Source organism: Falco biarmicus, chromosome Z, assembly GCF_023638135.1.
Source record: "Falco biarmicus isolate bFalBia1 chromosome Z, bFalBia1.pri, whole genome shotgun sequence".
In the NCBI taxonomy this organism is placed as follows: domain Eukaryota; kingdom Metazoa; phylum Chordata; class Aves; order Falconiformes; family Falconidae; genus Falco; species Falco biarmicus.
In genome coordinates, this window is record NC_079311.1 from 48,152,340 (window position 1) to 48,171,732 (window position 19,393).

Below are 19,393 nucleotides of genomic sequence, written 5' to 3' on the forward strand. Positions count from 1 at the left end.
TACCTTTTCTGTATTATAACATAGCTGCACTCCAGATGTATTGTACATGAGAAGGGTAGGGGGTGAAGAAGGGAACAGGAGTATCAGTTTATTACAGACAAGGAAAGAAACCAAATTACTTTTTCTATGAACTCTAGATGATCTTTACTTACCTAAGAAAACTGCAATAAAACCAGAAAGTCACAGAGGACTTTTTGTGTCGGAGACCTTATATTTTTAAATTGGTTGAATCTTGTTTCCAATGCTATCAAGATCGCTTTTGTTTCTGTCTTCAAAAGAGTGGCACAGACGCAACACAGTGGAAATCAACACAAATGGCAACTGTAAAATACAGATAAAATTTTAGCTGTTCTCATGACAAGTAGTCTTTTGGAGCATGACATACCAACCAACCCACTTTGCACCACAGAGATCTCGTTATTTATGGGCAAACAAAGGTCTCAGTGAATATAGGATGTTTGTTACTGCTAGTCCAAGAACTGATTGTGGCAGATTTTAAAGGAGCCACTGCTGAAGAACTACACATATAGCCATAAAATTCCCTAGACTTTTATTCTTAAAATTAATTTCCAATATTTATGAAACATAGCATGTATTAAATATCAAATTCACTATTGCAGTAATAGTTGCATATTCAGTGTTCTCTCTCCCTGCTATCAGATGATTGCCATCTTTGCATTCCTTTCTAAACTATGTTCATTATTCCTCAACAGTTTAAATTCAGAAACTATGACTAAGTATAGAAAGTGGTAGAACTTCTATTGAGTTGGTATGTCATTAAGAGAAAGAACAATGGTTCATTGTGTTGAGAGTGAGATACATATACATATACATATACATATACATATACATATACATATACAAAATGCTGATAAACATAATATGGTATACAAAACAGCAAATGAACTTAGGTCACAGTAGCCCAATGACAGCACGTTTTCAATTTGCAAAATTGTCGAGAAATTCTCTGCCCACCTCCAAAATACTGAAGAAAGAATCAGTGCATTCCCAAGTGAAATACAGCAAGCCAGCTATTCCTATGAAATTTGTGGCCTTCTAATAAGGCATTTACTATTACCTCTTCTGTCTAAACCTCTGTATAAGCAGTAGAATGCAGGTGCTATTTGTGGTAAAATTTCTTTTGCCCTCTTCACAATATGTATTCCAATCCCCAATTTAAAGATACTATTTTTACCCATTCTTTCCTAGATATTCTCTCTTAGATCCTAAACCAATGTAAAATACATGGTCTTTACTTAATGCTCACTTACTTAACCTGAGTTTTTCTAATCTCTTTCCAGAAGACAACCAGGCATTGTGTCTTTTTTTTGCAATCACTGCTGAGATCTGTCTCAAATTGAACTATATAGGTAGTCATCCATACAGGCAAAACTGAGACAGCAGTTAGGAAATAAAAATGTCCTCAGAACCTTCCACAGGCAAGAGAGGAAACAGTCCTTTCTTCATAAAAGGCAGAAAGTTCCTGGAGATCTAGTTACTAAACCCACAAGCAATCCCAGCAATGTTAACATCTCTTTGATGTATACTTTATTCTTTCCATCATAAGGACTGTATGTACCAATACCCTAATAATTTTCAAAAGGTATAAATGCACTTATTTATTATCATTATCAGCCTGGCTCCTAACAACAGTCTACACACATTGTAAGGAAAAAAACCCCATACAAATGGATCGGGGAGAAAAGTGTCATTATTCAGAAACAATACTAAAATTTCAGAAATCATTCAAAAAGAAGCCCTGGACAAACCAAATGTCTTTTATCTAGAAGTAAACAAAGTCTTCGTAGACAATATTTTCATTTTTTAAGAATATTTCCTGTCTTAACTTAAAATCTAATGCAAAGAGCACTAGATCAAGTGGTTGCTGTTTCTGTTTGTGCTCTAAGCAGTAAAGAGAACATTTTCACAGATCTGCAACATTTCTGGGAAAAACTTTACACCTCATAAATAAATTGCTAGAACTACTTGCAAAACCAAGTGCATGTTGCCTAATAAGTTTGCAAGTGTAAAGTGTGATTTATTGTAGACACAGTTCAAACAGACTCAGTGAAAAAATTGCCTTATAAGTACTATTAATATCAAAAATAATGTATAGGCATTTCATAGTAGAACAGTTTATAAATACATTCATCCAGGTTGTTCTGTTTCCTTCCGTCCTGCTGCCTTTGGGATATTTAAGTAAGGTAAAAGAAATCAAAAGCTAATGGAAGATAATGAAAGGTTGCAGAAAATATTCTTCACTTCATGTGAGCTTCTTCTGTTCATTCAACAAAAATTTTGAATGCAAAAATTAATTTTCTGAAGAGAAAGTTTACCCAAAAGACTTGTCTAACCTCCCTCTGCCAAGTATAGAAAGGTGCTTTGTCTGGCTCAGCATTTTTAAGATTAAACTTATATGTTTTTGAAAAGTTTACTTTTAGAGGTGCCAAATACTTTTAACTTATCTCTGCAACAACTAAAGAAATAGGATGAAACTCAGATTTGGATAACTTCTTTCAAGAGTTCATTTTGCCCACCCTGAGCTTCTGGGAAGCTTCTGCTTTTCAGAACAGCACTTCCTAAGCACTCAGCACCTTCTAGGTACATTGTGCTGAGAACTCCAAAGTCACAAGTCACTGTGGAAATACAGGCCAGGACCTGATTGTGGAAGAGTTTATCTTCAAAAAATGTAAACAGATATTCAGAGACAAAAATTTTCTAGTTATGGCCATAGTGATTTTAATGTAAGAAATATTGACATAAAAATGGTGTAGCAACAACTCTTTTTAGCATTCTGGTTTTAACTCTGAGTATTATTTACAGAATTTCACATTTTTAATTTCAGATGACCCAAGAATCTGTATAACATGCATTCAGAACTATTATATGTAAGTATAGCTGTATAGCTCTTCACACTTACACATTTTCTAAAGCAAAAATGTGTGCTTCACTACACAGATCTGTGCTGTGTATGCTATCCCATTCCTTAAAAGTACTGCCTATCTGAGAAGAGTAACTTTGGAAAAAAGGCTTGGGAGACGTTGAAAAACTAGCCAATCACTCACTATCAGGGCCTTTTAAAACTTATGGACTGAAGTGAACTCTGTGTATATGAAGAGAGGAATATGGAACAGAGAGGTTCCAAAAGTTAAACAATGTGCCTGGATTTGGAACTAGTATGTTCCTAGTACATTGTGTCTAGTTCTTGCATTTGCAGTTCAGTAGGCACACTTTAAAATGTAAGGAGGTTAAGCAAACGAAAAACTTGTAGATTAATTGAAAGTTTAGCTTGAATGGAGGGAAAAGAAGAAATATATTGCTTTTCAAAGAGACAGTTAAGAAATCTCTATAAAAATTACCATGACAGAAGAAAATATTGACTAAAAAGCTATTCAATTTAACTATAAATAATGGGATTGGATTATATGTTTTTACAAGTGATCAGCTCATTACAACTACAATATAGTGATTTCTAATTAAGCATGCATTCATTTTTGTGCCTACACTTAGAAAAGAAAATCAAATTAGTTATACTTAAGAACGCTGAGATTATAAAACATGACTAGTTAATATCTACCAGCTGAAGAAATAACATAACCACAGATACACTTTGAATCCATTCTTTGAGGAATTATACCTGTTCATTAGGATGATAATAGAGCTTTACCACTACCATATCTAGAAACATACAGCAAACAAACTGAATGACCTCTAAATGAACTTTCTGATGATGTTCTACTTTATCTTACAGGTATAAGCAGCATTGCTATAAATACTGCCCAGAAAATACCTACACAGATGAAAGTTCTCTGCAGTGTAGAGAGTGTCCTAGCAACTGTGATAGCTGTGACAATGATAAGTGCAACTCATGTAAAGAAGGCTTTTATCTCTCAGGTAAGCAAAGTACTAAGTATATACACATATACAAAAGTATTTTAGACTTCTTCTTTAGAGAAGGAATCTGGACCCAAATTCTCAAATTCTTAAATCTCTTCTATAACAGACAGTGGAGGCTGATGGGAATTAGCCCTTTGCAGAATTGGGTCCTTTGCATTAACGTAAGGTGGTTATGTTAGCCAATGGTGTTGTTTTGTTCAAAGGCTGCATATATTTGACTACATATTCCCTTTTTTTTTTTTCCCTAGTTTTGTTTTTAAGGCATTTCCACTATTTTGGGCAAATACAAAAAATACTGTACTTGATTTAGACTTTGTGAAAGGAGGGGTGTTTAACTCACAGAAAAACATGGAAATGTTTCCTTACTATGCGCAAGTCTAGTTTTACTTTGACTTTCAGGTCCACATAAGGTAACAAGCCTTAAACACTCTGAAACAAGGTCAGTTAAAACCACTACATTCCACATCAGTGTCACAAAAGCTAGAAATCTCTTAGCTTTATTATGAAGCCATAAATCAGGCACGTCTGATTCAGACATGGTATCAAAAAAATTACAGCAAATCCTGAGATTATGGTATTCTTGTGCATTGGCTGCTGAAGGTGCTCAGTAGTGGAGTACAAAAGGATCCCACTCACGGAACACTCTGTGGTCACAACCTCAGGTGATCTGGTGGTCTACATTATTTTTAACTGAAATTGGAGGAAGCTCAAAAAGCTATCAGTGTAACAACTTCTAGGGGTTTTGCTGCAGTATGCCAACCCTTAAACTGAACCACATTTACCCAAATTTAGCTTTATATTCACCAGAAACTAGAGATTCATCTGGTCCTCAAAGTTTGCATATATCTAACAATCTTAGGGAATACTGGACTTAGATTTTGCATTGGGCCAGTATAATAATTGGGACTCAAACATAAACTTTTCATTCAGATTCAGACTTTTGTAAGATTTGTATGTGCCAAGATTTAGGATATGCATAAAAACCTATCTAGATATAAATTTAAGCACAGATTGGTTTGAAGTTTGTGGAATTTGTATAAGCAACTGATCTTAAGTTAGGTTTCACACTAAAAAAATTGAGGTTATATAGCTACAGAAAGTTTCATGGCTTCTTATATACTCTTTTTTTTCTTAAACCATTTCTTGCTGGAGAAGAGAGATGCCATAGGTGAGGTACCTCCCTGTCAGGATTAACAGGGATCCATAGACACCATAATGCCAGACTTTGTTTCTGTGGCAGGTGGCACATGTCTGAGTGAGTGCGGAGATGGCTTCTTCACTGATGACATCTCTAGGGAATGCGAACCTTGCCACAGGAGCTGTGCAACGTGTGTTGGGTACAGCTATGAGAACTGTACTGGGTGCAAAAATGGTTTCCAGCTATCTCATGGGCAGTGTCTGAATCCAAGAAACTCTCCACCCAGTGGGAAGTTCTGGAGTGGTAAGTTGTAACAAATCCCTTAATCGTTCCTGTTTCTCTGAAGCCTACTAAAAATTTTACAAGGAGTTTATCAAGACCTTGCAGCTTGAGTGAAACTGCACTTTTGCCAAACTTACTGTCACTTTAAAAGTATACTGACCAAAACATTTGGTTCAGAGTGTGAAATTCATCTTTCTGCAAAGGTTTTTATTATGTATTTTTATGTTTATATGTATAAATATATATAAATGTATATATAAATGCATTTATTATGTAAAATGTATTAACATTTTAATACAACTTAGGTGTTATCTTATCTCGATAAATAAAAACATGAAAAGATAAAAAAGGAAAAGGTAAAAGATGGCTAACAGATTAAGGTACCGGGAGTTCCTTACCTAAAGTACTGGAAGCCTTACAGGTTATGTTTTAGACAAGTTTTGTGGCTATCAATTCCTTGCACAGAACTGAATGTACGTTGGAAGAAATGGAAAATAATCAAATATGTGTCTGTATGTGTGTGTAGAGTGTGTGTAAAAGCAAGCTCTTTTTCCCCTTCTCGCCCCAATGTAGGAATGCACCACTGTCTAAGGGACCAAACACAGGATGTAGAACTACATTCTGGAGTTCTTGTCTTACCTTGGTCACTTCCACAACCTTCACAAATTAATCAGTTCTTTCTTGGTGCCCTCATCTATAGCACGTGAAAAGTAATTCTATGTTCTCAAAAGAAATAAAGGATTTGGAAGGAAAGTGGGTTTAGAATTTAAAGCTGTTGAAAGGAATGATTTGTATTACATTTTTTAATTATTTTCCTCCATGAGCATCTTCCAATGCATCCCAGTACTGTCACAAATTTCTTGTTAAAAAAGTGTTAAATGGAAAGTGCATTGTAGAGTATTTGTCATTCCAATTAAGAGAGTTACATAAAGTACAATTGAAGAGGTTATGTTAACAAATGAGGAAGGGCTAATGGTGAATTTCTCCCCCAGCACACAAATTAAAACTAATTTGCTATGAACATTCAATCTTTTTAAGTGAAACCTGTGCAGAATGTGGAATCTCAATAGTTAGGATTGCAAGTGGCACTTTTTAATTGCATGTATCCCATACCCTCCAAAAAAGGGTAAAATTTCCTCCAGAGTTTCAATAGCTGCTTTGTTGATCGCTGAAAAAAAAGAAAATTCAGTGTCATATAATCCTTTCACTCTCTTTATATGGGTAAAGCATCAGCTGGCATAACATGCTCAGTTTTGGGCCCGGTGTTTCAAGGAATAAGTGGGCCAATTAGAAAGGAGAGAACTATGAGAAATCTAGGGGAAAAATCATTACAATGAAAGACTGAGATAAATGAGGAACTTGGAACTGAATGAGAAAGCTAAGAGGAACACAGTCAGAAAAACAATGGAGTAGATCAGGTCTCTCTAAAGTCTTGCAGTAAACAGGACTTAAAATGCAGAAAAGGAGTTTTAGATTTGGCATTGGGAAAATGGGACTTTCAAATGGAGTAATAGTAGAATTTTTGAGGACATTTGGGGATTTCCAACACCAGGGGTCTTTAAGAAGCATCTGACAGGGATGCTTACAAGAGACTAAATTACTTAAGGTCTCTTCCAGCTTTATTTTCTATCAAATACAGGTTTTTTCTATGTCTTCATTTGACTCAAATGCATCAAATAATTACTATCCTTAGATCTATATGACCTTGCATTAAAAACTAAAATACGCTAACAAGTATTTTCAGAAAAAATATTGACCATTTCTATTCATTGCTTATCTATGGAGAAATGTTGTACCAAAAAGAGTAACATTTCTCCACTTCACAAAAAGAGCAAAGAGACCTAAAAAGGAGAAATATTAATAGAAAGTTGGTCTCCTCCATGCATTTCCTTGTGTTTAATCCACATGAGTAAGTATTTTTTCAATTTGCGACTATCTGCATCAGTGCCATGGAAAGAACACATCTGTAGTTTCGCCTATCTATTGGTTATCTGTTTCTCACTGTCAAATGAGGTGAATCATTGCCAGATTTTTTCCTTTGAGCAGGCAACTGATGCACTTTTGTATACATGAGCATTGCTGTGCTGTGAAGCCTCTTTCTGTCCCATCTCGTGCAGTTCCTCTTTCCTTCCATCTTACCTAGGGGCATTTCAAACTTAAAATGCATCTCTCTCAGACCTGTAACTGGCTTGAACATTAATTACTGCTCCAAAGTCACAGGATTCCTGCTGCAGCTGGTGATGGAAGCCAGGAAACCTGGCTGGCTGCTCTTCACCTTTTCTTTGATAGGCTTGCTGGGATTCCCACAGTATGGCAGCACCTGTGCCACGTAAGTGCTGAGAACATGATGTTGAATGTGGTGATAATTTGAGCTTATTTTCACCAGGCTAGGCTTCCAAATAGTAGTAAACTTCAAGTCAAGGTGTTAATGAAGTTGTCACTGTCTTTACTGAAGTTACACCCAGAATAACTACCTTTATCAATACATTGTGAGGTTTCTTGCTCAAATACTGCAGGGATCATCTGGTTCTGGTAACAATCGTTTTCACTTGCTGATTAACAGCAAAATCTAAATGGTTGATTTTTTGGCTAGAATATCACTCTTTCATTCATTTCTTTTGAAGATGCATTCAAGAGGCAGATAGATATCAGCTGAGCCCAGATTTTCAACTGTGCCATCTATATTTGAAAATCTTGTTCCATGCTGAAGATCCTTGACAAAAAAGAAAGGATTCAGGCAGGACCAAACGACATTTAACTCTAGCAGTACATTGCTCCAATAGGGTAGTTCCTAGTTAGAGACTGCAGTACATTTCACACCCTGATAATGTTTAAAAATACATGGATAATTTTAAAGGAAAAAAAGAAAAGGAAACGTTTTCATTATCTGTTATAATTATTTTCTTCATTGTCAAAAGCTTTCTGAAACCAAATAAAATTTAGGAGAGGCAGCTGCTGTCCTTTATTGCTTTGTTCAACAGTGCTGTAGGATCAGTACAAGAATGGACAAAATGAAAACCTACCTGTGCTCCTTAAAGATTACTGTCAGTGAGGATTCTGGCTGGCATACCTGTACAGAAAAACTCGCTGGGCCTGGAACAATGAATCTTCTCAGATCTTCTTAAGTATTTCTGTAGGGCTTCCGCTTTTCCATTTTTTATTTTAAAGAACATTATGAGAACAGAAAAAATACCTTTTCTTTCATAGCTGGGTGTGAAGTCATAGCATCTTTCCAAGTTTTTCACTGCTTTCTCTGGATAGATCTCCAAATATTTCAGCCCAGTTTTTGGTTTGGGTGGGGTTTTTTGGGTAGTTTTTGTTTTGTTCTTTAGCTTGTTAATAGCTACTTTGCTTTCTCCAGGGTTATCTCTTCTTAGCAAAATATAAGGATCTTCCACTTCATCTGTTGTCAAACTCAGTTTCTAAGGGTAGCCTGTCATGCAGCATGGGCATGGTCCAAGAAGCTTGTCCATTCTGCAGGGGCTATTAGAATACTTTCACATTTGTTCTCCAGCCCAGCATAGGCAAGACTGTGGCTGAGATTCACCTTTTGGCTCTCATTCCCTATGCCCGTTTACCAAAACACCCTTCTTCCACTGGGTGCTTCATTTGTGCAGCACCATGACAGAGCTGGCTCTGAGCTTCAGTGGCCTGAATTAAAGAATCTAATTAAAGAATACAGGCCAGACAATTATTAATCCTCCCACTTTGGGGGAATGAGCTAGGCGTGGGGGCCAAGTATGAAATAAACAGCCTCGCCCCTGTCACGGGAATGAAGATGAGATCGCACCAACCTCATCCTCAGCACATGCCCTGCTCCAGACAGTGTAGGAAGACAACACAACTAGGAAGATAGCCAAAATTTCCAAATTCAGTAGTTTACATCAGCTTTTACCATGTTCGTCTTCTGTTTACTCTTTTTCTTTAGAAATGTTACTAACAGAGAGTTGAGGTATTAGACCTTGAACTGTATTTACAAATAATGAAGCCATTTCTCTTTGGCTTTTCCAGCCACACCAATTCAATGGGTTCCATGGTGGTTTTAGTTGACTGTGTTGATATACCATATGGGACAAACTGAGTTTTGGGAAACAAAGACTGTTGTTTTGTTTGGTTCCAAAGTTAATATAAATTAAAGGGCTGCACATCAAAGCCTGCCGTGGAGAAACCAACATAGTCTGACTTTCTTCACAGTATGAGAGACTAGTCCATCTAGGTGAGGTTCAAAACCTTTGTGAATGTGGAACACAATTTTTTCCCCATGTTTAAGCTTTCACTTCCATTTCTTATGCGAGAATAAATAATAGACTGGTCTTATGAATTTTAATGAGCACACACTCCAACAAAACAAACAACTTTCTAAAATTATATTTACTTTAGGGGTATACTCTGCTGGGCAAACAGTTCAGCTCATACCAGGAATCATTAAATAGTCATATCTAAGTCTGAAATAATGCAACAGACCATGTCTGTTATCCAGGCTTTTAAAAAGACAGGGCAAGCCAAGAAGGAGGGGGGGGGGGGGGGGGGAGGCAGGGCGAGGAACAAAAAAAGAAAGAAAAGAGAGAGAGCGATTGAGCTCTGTGTTTCTAGCATGAAACATCTGTATTTTATCTCATGTACCAGATGATGAAATTACTTTGGAAGCCAGGAGACACACTAGTGTAAGCTTGATTCACCAAGTGAATACATATACCCTTTCAACTGGATTAGACATTTTGCAAGTTATGGTGAGGTCTTCATCTTGTCTGATCACTGCACATACGACTCCCAAAAAAGTTGTTCGTACCTCAGTTATATGACTTAGTCTACCACGTTCTTCTGAAAAGTACAAAAGGAAAAAAATGGGTATGGAATGAGGCCTGTTTCTGATGCAAACTCAAAACAGAATATATGCTTCTTTACATGCAGATAATACATGCTGTAGTAAATTGCACAGCTAAATAGCAGCTGGTTCTGTTTACTATTGCATACCACCCCCAATAATAAGAGCAACCTCCCACAAGCAGCCATTGATCAACTGCATCCATCCTGCTTATTTTCCTAAACACAGAGTAAAACAAAAACAGTAATAAGAGTACTGGTTGAGAGAAAACAATAACTCGGGCTTTAAAAGGATTATTTAAAAGGACCTTTACACAGCTATGCAGATAAAGGTTTGAGAATATGGAAGAGAGGAAAAAAAGGAATGGGGTGGGTAGAAGACAGTAGAGAAATCAGCAGCAAGGGAGAGCAGGTCATAGTCTTCCAAATGTGAAAATGTTATGTATGACATTTAGAGTGCAGGATTAGAGCATCATGGGAAGAGTAAGGAGACCTTTTTAAGCATCACCCATATGTGAAATTTCAGGTTGCTAGAGGCAAGCAAAAACGATTCATTATCCCATATGTTCTTAGCCATGCCAATTTCATATTCTAGCTATTTGTTTGTGAAGTAATCCTATGGTTGTAACAAGGTAACTAGGTTGGGAATTAATGGTTATTGGGGATTGTGATTTACTTCTCAGCACTCTTATAGTTTCCTTAAATTTACAGTTCACATAAGTCTTCAAAATGGGATAGGTCTAGTATTTTATTACCTAAGTATATTGTTTTCATTATGCTTTACCATGTCTATGTAATTGTAATTACTTCATGGAGATAGGTAACCTGTTCTGATGTTTTTATTCATTACTGTACCAGTTTTGCAAGGTCAGCACCATGTGCAGAATAAATTCTAACAAACTAAGTTACAACTCAACTGGATCACGTTCAAATCAAATCTCACTACCCACAGTAAATGCTAGACAGGTCACATTCTAAAAGGAATACTCTTGCAGTTACAAACAGCCATGGCACTTCATTTCCTTCTGCATTCCTCACTGCAGCAATTGTGCCATGGTCCAACAATAAAATACTGTAAAATTACTCTTCTTGTAGAAGTCAATGTCTAGAAGATTAGGGTATTACAAATGTACCCAGGGAAATACTTTGATAGCAACTTAAAAATGCAAGTTTTTAAGTCCCGCTTTTACTCATAGAACAGCATGAATAAATAAGATTTAAAATGAAGAAAACAAACCATCTTTTATCAGTCTGAACACTTACTGCTTGCACTACCTGGCACAAAGAGCCATCGCGCATAAGGAGCAGTTAGAGAGAGAAAGATCGACAGCACAAAGGGGATGAGTATATACTAGCAAATACTCTTATAAGGCAGTTGTGTGTTTAAATGAAATTAAGGAGGGACTATAAGGAATGCTATTATGTTTAAAGGCATGTCTCTTTAGATACGGCTGTATCTCTGCTCATACGTCCTCAGGTTTTGTACAGGGTTTCCTGTCCTTTTTTTTTTTTTTAATAAACTCTACATTTTCCAGAACAAGTGGTCAGCATGTGAAGAGGACCAGACTTCTTTCCACATGGACCTATGGTTTTTACACTGAATATTTTTGAAGACATGTTTAATTACTCTCTAAACTAAGACTGAAAAATTCTGGGAGCTCAAAGTAAGATCACTTAAGCAAAAAGAACAGAAATATGGGGACATTGTGTTAAATGGAGCTAAATTTTCACTCATTTTTTTCCTTAACTCAGTTCAGGGTCACAATTAAAGTCTTACATTACTAGGTTTCAAGAAAATCTGCCGTTGTCTCATTTATGTTGCATAACCTCAAATGAGAAAAGAACATAGAAAAAAATATCTTTCCCAGTCTTCCCCCACTCTTCCAGTTAGATAATCCCTTGAATAAACCGAATGGGTAAAAGCACTATGGTAGCTTCAGAGCTACAGTAAACCTTAGCTCAAGAAGCAGCACAGCACAATTCAGTTTCTAGAAAGGAATAGGAGAGACTTAGCTGGGTGTTTGTCAAAGTTGTTACTCATTCTGACAACGACACAAGAATCAACATGACATTGAGTCAGATTCTGACCTGAAGAGAGTTTAAATAGAAGGCATTTTCATCGGTGGGGGGAGGGGGGGAGGGAAGAAAAAAAAAAAAAAACAAACAACCAAATCTGAAAAACAAAACAACCAAGAAAGAATATAAGCATAAGGATAAAAATAGCTCAAGTAGGTCTGAAAAGGTCATATGCTTTGACCTTTAAAAAAGAAGAGTAGAACAATATAATAACATACAGTGGTTTTTCAGAATCAGTGTCCCACTTTTAGGATACGGGTAGTTTACAACTCTACATTGTAGATTTATGGCTTCTACATTCACAACTTTAATTTCACAACTTTAACCGTAAGAGCTACAGACTGAAATTTTAAAGGAAAGCTTGTTGGATTCTCAAGTACAGAATGGCATCCTTTAGAGGTAAGTAAAATACAGCCCAACAGCTAAAACCTGTAATTTCCAAGCTTTCCATTTATCATTACTGGAAGGACCAAGGAAATACATGTTGCATGACCATTTTTCAGCTCTGTAAGGCTATTCTTTGGAAAGCTCTGGTTACATTACTGCAAGTAGTGTGCACAGGTTTCTGTAAACAAATCTTTTGAATCACATTTGCCCATTTGGGAAACTTCTTACTATGCAAGAAAATCACATTTAAAACCTTGATATTATTTTAAACATGGGGGGGTTGGGGGGTGGGGAGTGTGCATGCATGCGAGCTATTTATTAAATTAAAACCTATTTCCAGTCAGTAAGAGCTTTATCACAGGAAAAACTCATTTTAACTGTCCAGAATTAACAAAAAAAAATTAAAAATAATTATAAAATTTCTTCTGTCAGTGCTAAAGTTGAGACATTTAAACGCCTATATTTGACTGAAAAGTTAAAGATTGTCTCCCGTGCCAATTATCAGAAGCCCAATTGCTTGTGTACATTCCCCTCTGGTGGAGACTAACAAATATTACAGAAAACAACAAAAGCTGCCAAAGGGGCAAGGATTAAATGGAAATAACTAGTACTTCATCGAAAAAGATCTTTATTTTTAATTGTAAGGCTTGAATAGTTTTGAAACAATGAGCTTGTCTGAACATTCTTCAGCAGTAGTCAACAACTTCTTTGCTTAACCTTACCTTTCTGCTATTTATTTTTTATATTACACCAACTCCCTTGCCAGAATCAAGGTCTGTTTCCCCTGGCAACACATACTTCAGTAATATTTCTGGCTTTCTTCTTCACACACATCAGCGGTATTAAATTACAACACTTAAGACTACCCAGTAGGGATTTTAAAAAATTAAAACACAGACCAGAGTAAGGTAGCTGGATGCAAAGCTGCTGAAAAGGGAAATGAAAATTTGTATTATTTGCTACAAATTTAGAAAAAGGTCAATGACATTTTTAGTGGGAAAATCAGAACTCTGCCTTGACAAATTCTGAAGGTTTATCAAAGCAGCTGATGGAGGAACAGAGAATGTGCAACTGCAAGCAGACATCAGGCACAGATGGTCTTTCTTTCACCCAAGGTTCTAGAGGTGAGGTGAAAAATATTAATTAAAAACTATATGGCTGTGCAAGATATCATCAATTAGTCAATGTTCTTTTTCAGAGAGTGTCAAATGACTAGCATCTAAAACGGAAAAATCTTAGGATCTGCAGGCCAGCGGGGATCTTCTCTCCAGAGCAAAAAAAGAGAGAAGGTCTGCATATTTAAGGATAACAGAATAGAAAATCTATTAATATCAAACATTCAGCTTTCCCAGAGTATTCCTTAAACTCTTACAGATGACATCAAGAAGGACACTCTTTAAGGATTTGACCAATTGTGAAGAGTCAGGAAAAAACATGAAGCTAAGGAATAATCTCTCAAAAAAAAATCCTGTGACAGTGAATTTCTGCATCTCACAAGAGTCAGCAATGGTCACCAGCAAATTACTTTGAGCATTATTTGGATAACCAAACTGAAAATGCTTGTGTGCTATATTGTTAGGTGCATCTAGAGCCTTAAGAGGGATGCAAACTGCCCTGTACACTCAGAGGCACTTAAATGGACTAGAATCCTCTTGGAACAGCATGTTGTAGCCTGAAATATGGAAAACAGGTCTTCAGCAGGGGAAAAAAAGCCATGGAAAATACGTCAGCATGAGACAGAAGGATATAAACGCACAGAATCTGCTGTTGCAGAAAGCCTTACAAGATATCCACCTTCACACACTTTAAAGGGCTAAGAAAAGCAGAACAAAATGCTGATTGTCCTCAAGAAGGATGAAACTTACAGGAAAATAAAAACAGTGTTTTAAAATTAGGTTGTAACTCTAGCTCTTCACTCCCTACACTATACGATTATTGATCTATATGTAAATATATAACTTAAGCATATGTAATAGAAAGTACAGAGCCTAATCAGGATTTTTCAAGAAATCTCCTTTCACCCAAAATATTCATTGAATCTGACAAATGCCTCCCCAACAGCCACAGCACTGAGGCCCCAGTTATATTGTTGGTACCAGAAGATGAGGCATTTCATTGATGCTTTAGGTAGCACTGAACTCACTTCACACACTGAGGTGTCCTTTTGCCTCTCCAGTCTTTTGTTAATACCTGCCCTTGTGCTGTGCCCCTACCCCTGCAACTTCAGATATTATTTCACAGTAATTCCCTTCCCCTCCACCCTTTGGGCTCCTGATGCTTATACATCACTTCCACTTTTTCTTCTTCCACATGCCAGGGACTCTGTACCTTCCTCACTCTTTCATGTCTTTCCAAAGAGCTTTTCCAGAAGTTTTCACTTTTGCATACTGATTATTACCTGATACTATACACCTTACCTTCAGCTATGGTCAATATGAAGTCACAAAGGTAGCACAGCCTTCCTGTGTGCTCAGACCCAGGGATTTATGTCAGCAGTTTAACAGTGCTTAAGGCAGCACATCGCAACATTCAGTTTCAAACTTTTTCTACTGCCAGAAGACCTCTGTGCCTTTGGAGTTGAAAATTGTCTTCAGATGGTACTTACTGAAGTACTGTCCTGGTCCCACCTCTCTTGGTCCTTCGTAGGTCTCTGACTCACCATGGCCACCAACACTTTTGGCTACTATAGCCAACACTAAACCTATCTGATGTCTTGCGGGGTATACACAAGGGTATACAATTCATACATTAGCCTCTGACTGGGGAGACGCAGTCTCCAGTCTGGACTGTCACAACCCATGCTCACCCTGACAGTGTGCAGCTTTCTTCTGTAACATACATTATCCTGTGGATCCTATGGCCTGTGCCTGTACTCTGTAAACGCTCTTGGGCCCTTGTTCAGGGAAGGGTGCTGCAGCCAGAAGGGTGGTGACAAGGAAAACTCTCCTCATCTCCTGCTGTATCTGGACCTGCTTTATACTGTGCCAGTTACCAGCAAGAGCTGCAACACTACAGGCTTTCACTACCCTGTGCAAGTAGTATTCACATGTAGTCCTGGTAAAGAATGACTAAACATGTCCTTGCTGAGTGTCCTACTGCTAAACAGCCAGCTGTGATCTGCTGTGCTGTCCCTGGACCCCTCTGAGTCATTCAGGGACAGTATATTGAGAGGTGTTTTTTTTAATGCAGAGAGTTTTAAAGACGTTCTAAGCTGCTGGTCAGCTGCAGGTCAGCTGTGAGTCAGATGTGGGAGTGACACACCCTTACAGACCGTTTCCTAGGCATATTGAATGTGGACCTAACTTACTTCACTAAGATAGCTATGGCTCAGCTGATTCAGCAGTACAGTTATAAATAATAATTATTATTAATATTTTTATTATTATTATGCTGCCTTCTGCCCTGTGCCATGTTATGTACGCTCTTACTTTTCTGCCGAGTGCCTCTCTGCTTAGTAAAATGTGCGCCTGTGGGAAAGGGATCTACATAATTTTCCTTTTCTCCTCTCTTTTTGCTTGAAGCATTTGCTTTCATGACTTTTATTCAAAATGTCAACATTTTTAACTACCTTGCCATAACAAGCAGAACAAAAAAGGTGTAGTGATATGCTGCATGTGGCTAATGGATACTGTCAGTCAGTCCATCAACTTATAGAAATCATACATATTTAATTGGCAGGATGAGACAGATGTGCTAACTGAGGTGCAAAGCTCAATCTGCAACCAACTTCTGATTCATTCTTTAAGGTTACTGTCTTCTCTCTGCTGGTCCACAACTACTTTTTCATCAAACGTGTTTACCCACTTTTGTAATGCTTGGATCAAAATACAGAGCTGCATGCTGGGATGTGTCACACTGCATGACACTTTCTCTATATTAAGTATGATCCCCAAATCTCCTCATCATTTTGGAGCTGAGTAACACACTGAATAAAGTCCATTCAAAGCATAACCAAAGTCAGTTTTCCACAGCCATAAAACCTCATTTGACAAACATCAGACTCTTCCTTTTGGAGGGAAATAGCAGGCAATATAGCAGGCAATAGCTTTGAGGAGAACTACTTAACAGATCTTCTCTCCAAACACTCATTTCTCTCTCCTTTCTATGCAGTTTTCCCCCTTAGTTACAGGGTAATGATGTTCTGCAACCAGCTAGCACAAGATCCCTATATTACCTCACTACACCTAGTCCTCCAAATGTACATACTTTCTAGCTCTTCCTGTATGTAATCTATTAGGATTACAGATCTGGATTTGGCTCTGGAGCAAATCTCAGGATATCTTACTGAATCTCAGGATAACGTTTATATTTTCCTTTATTACAACTCTTAACTTCCCATTTCAGAGAGTGGAACTGAACACAATCATCAAGTTCTTGAACTTTGTGAATTCCAAAAATTCACAGAGGTACACTTTCTAAACTTAGAAAAAGCAATACGAAATGGCCCTCCTAAAGGGAGGAGAAATAAACAAAAACAAGCTGTAAAACAGCAAAAAAAGGGTATTTTTTTTCCTTTCATCCCAGATGCAAAGCAAAAATTGCAGTCCTGTGACCCTTCATGTAGGACCTGTGAGAAATCTGCTGAAATATGTACTTCATGTCCAGAAGGTAAGAGACTTCAACTTCTTTGGGTAATTTTTGCAGAAGGCTAAAATATTCTCTATCCTACACACTTCCAGGGAATATTTTTGTCAGTAGTCACTAGAAATTTCTTTGACAGCTTAAAGCATAGTCAGGTAATCAGATAATTGCCAGATGAAGTCAGGCATCAGCTAGGAATTAAGCACATTCTCTTGGCAATACAGGTAAAAAAATCATTAGCTGGATGTTGTTCCTTTTCTTTCTTTTCAATGCAGGAATTACTGAATTGGAATTTATGCAGGAAGATACCTTAGATTTCAGAGAAGGTTGAGCAAACTACTTTGGGAAATGGCTTAAAGAATATTTTATTCATGGGGTTTTTTAAGTATCAAAAAGTTAAATTGTGAGGAAGTCGAAAGTTTTTTTATAGACATTCAAGTCAAGAATCTTTCAAATATATTTCTAACTGATGCCTTTCCCCACCTGGGTTGCTCTTTTGCCAGGAAAATTTCTTATCAACAATAGCTGTGTTTCTCTGTGCCCTCAAAAAACTTTCGGCAATGTTGCAAGTGGAAAGTGTGAAATGTGCATGGACGGCTGTGAGGTGTGCTTCGACCACTGGCACTGTCAGAAGTGTCAGGCTGACCAGGCCCGGCTGCTTTTCATCCACAAAGGCAGATGTTTACAGGAATGTCCTGAGTAAGTAACTCCTGTTGGATGGCTGTTTTTTATTTTTTCACTGTGCTCCTTCTCTTTAAACTTCAGATCCATTACAAACCTTTCAAGGGAGACCTTAATGTAAGCTACCAGAAACTATCACAAGGTAAAAGCAATTTTCAGCTGGCCTGAATAAACAGCATTTTCTCTTGCTTAGAGAAAAAGTGAAAAATCAAAAGTGAAAATAGACATGAAATCCTATGACAGATGGTACAGCTCCCATTGACTTCAATAGGACCATTGTACTTCAGGATGGTTCTTTATGTTGACCGAAAATAAGCCTTTAGTCATCCTCTTAACTTGTTCCTTCCTCAAAGTAGTACAGAGCAGGGGCATGAACTCAGAAATGGGAATCAGACTCCTGATATGGAAATGCAGTGCCTAGTGATATGTTTCTTTCCTTGGCTTACCTTCTTTACTTTTTCCTATAATAAACAGAACTCAGGAAGAAAGATTCCCATTTGACTGCAATGGATATTAGATCAGACACTTGAGCAGATCAGGTCCTCCTGTTTCTCTGCTTTTTTTATCAGCATTCATCATACCTGTACATACACATAAAATCTGTGCTATGCGGTATGAAGACCTTGCTTGATTAACCTTTTTCTTTAGAAAAATGTGCAGATCCTGCTTTTCTTACGATTAAGTAGAAATTGTCTGGCAGTACTTTCCTGCTAACTTTGTGAAATAAGTCCATAAGGGCCAGTGGAACAGATTCTGATCATCAAATATCAGAGTAAATGCAAAGTAACTCACTAAAGCCTACTCCAGCCCAGAAACAACTTAATACCAGAAATTGTGGTATACAAGCAAAGATAAAGTTTTGGCATTAAAATGTTGGTTCTCAGTACTCATTCCCCACAGTTATCCCTCACAAGATCAACATAACAAATCTAAACCTTTTCATGTATCACTAGTCTTTTCAGCTGTTATTATCCCTCTTTTTTTCCAAATTCCAAACTACAAATAATGGTTTCCCAGACATCATTCAGCAAAATCCACCAGAGTTAAACTCTGGCTTCAGCCTCTGAGGCAAAGTTCTTAAGGCATAACTACTCTCCACTGGAACAGAGGATAATATGAGAGTTTTTTAGGGTTTTTGAGCTTTGGGACATGCTGTAGGGTATGGAAAAGGTTGACTTGCTGCACTGGTAATTTCTGGCACAGGATTTTGAAAAACTGGGCCAGCTGAGTACTCAGGACAGAAACAAGAGAAGACAGGACTGTAAGAAACAGATGTAGGATTATGACAAAGGTTGGGAGAAAAAAAGAAGAGGAGGATAGATGGTAGTCACAGCTCTTATCTTTTTTCTAACCTTGCTCCTAATGCATCTCCTCAGCCTTTCTTTCAAAAGATCATCTCCAAGAAGGAAAAGAGAAGTACTCCTCTACAGGGAAGAATAAGCTTGTTAATGTGAAGTACGTGTTCTGGGACTACTTTCTATGCCAACTTCTTCCTTAGTTTTCATCAATGGCCGTATGCATATGAGT

The 19,393-nt window shown here is 37.4% G+C and overlaps 1 protein-coding gene across 1 annotated transcript in view; it reads left to right on the forward strand.

Annotated features, from left to right (window-relative positions):
- The window catches only part of PCSK5 (proprotein convertase subtilisin/kexin type 5), a 247,790-nt gene that overhangs the window by 215,436 nt on the left and 12,961 nt on the right, over positions 1–19,393 (forward strand). Inside the window, exons 25-29 of the mRNA XM_056325218.1 lie at positions 2,846–2,888; positions 3,752–3,894; positions 5,138–5,338; positions 17,129–17,212; positions 17,689–17,884. Of these exons, the coding sequence (XP_056181193.1) occupies positions 2,846–2,888; positions 3,752–3,894; positions 5,138–5,338; positions 17,129–17,212; positions 17,689–17,884 (667 nt within the window). The remainder of the gene's footprint in view (positions 1–2,845; positions 2,889–3,751; positions 3,895–5,137; positions 5,339–17,128; positions 17,213–17,688; positions 17,885–19,393) is intronic.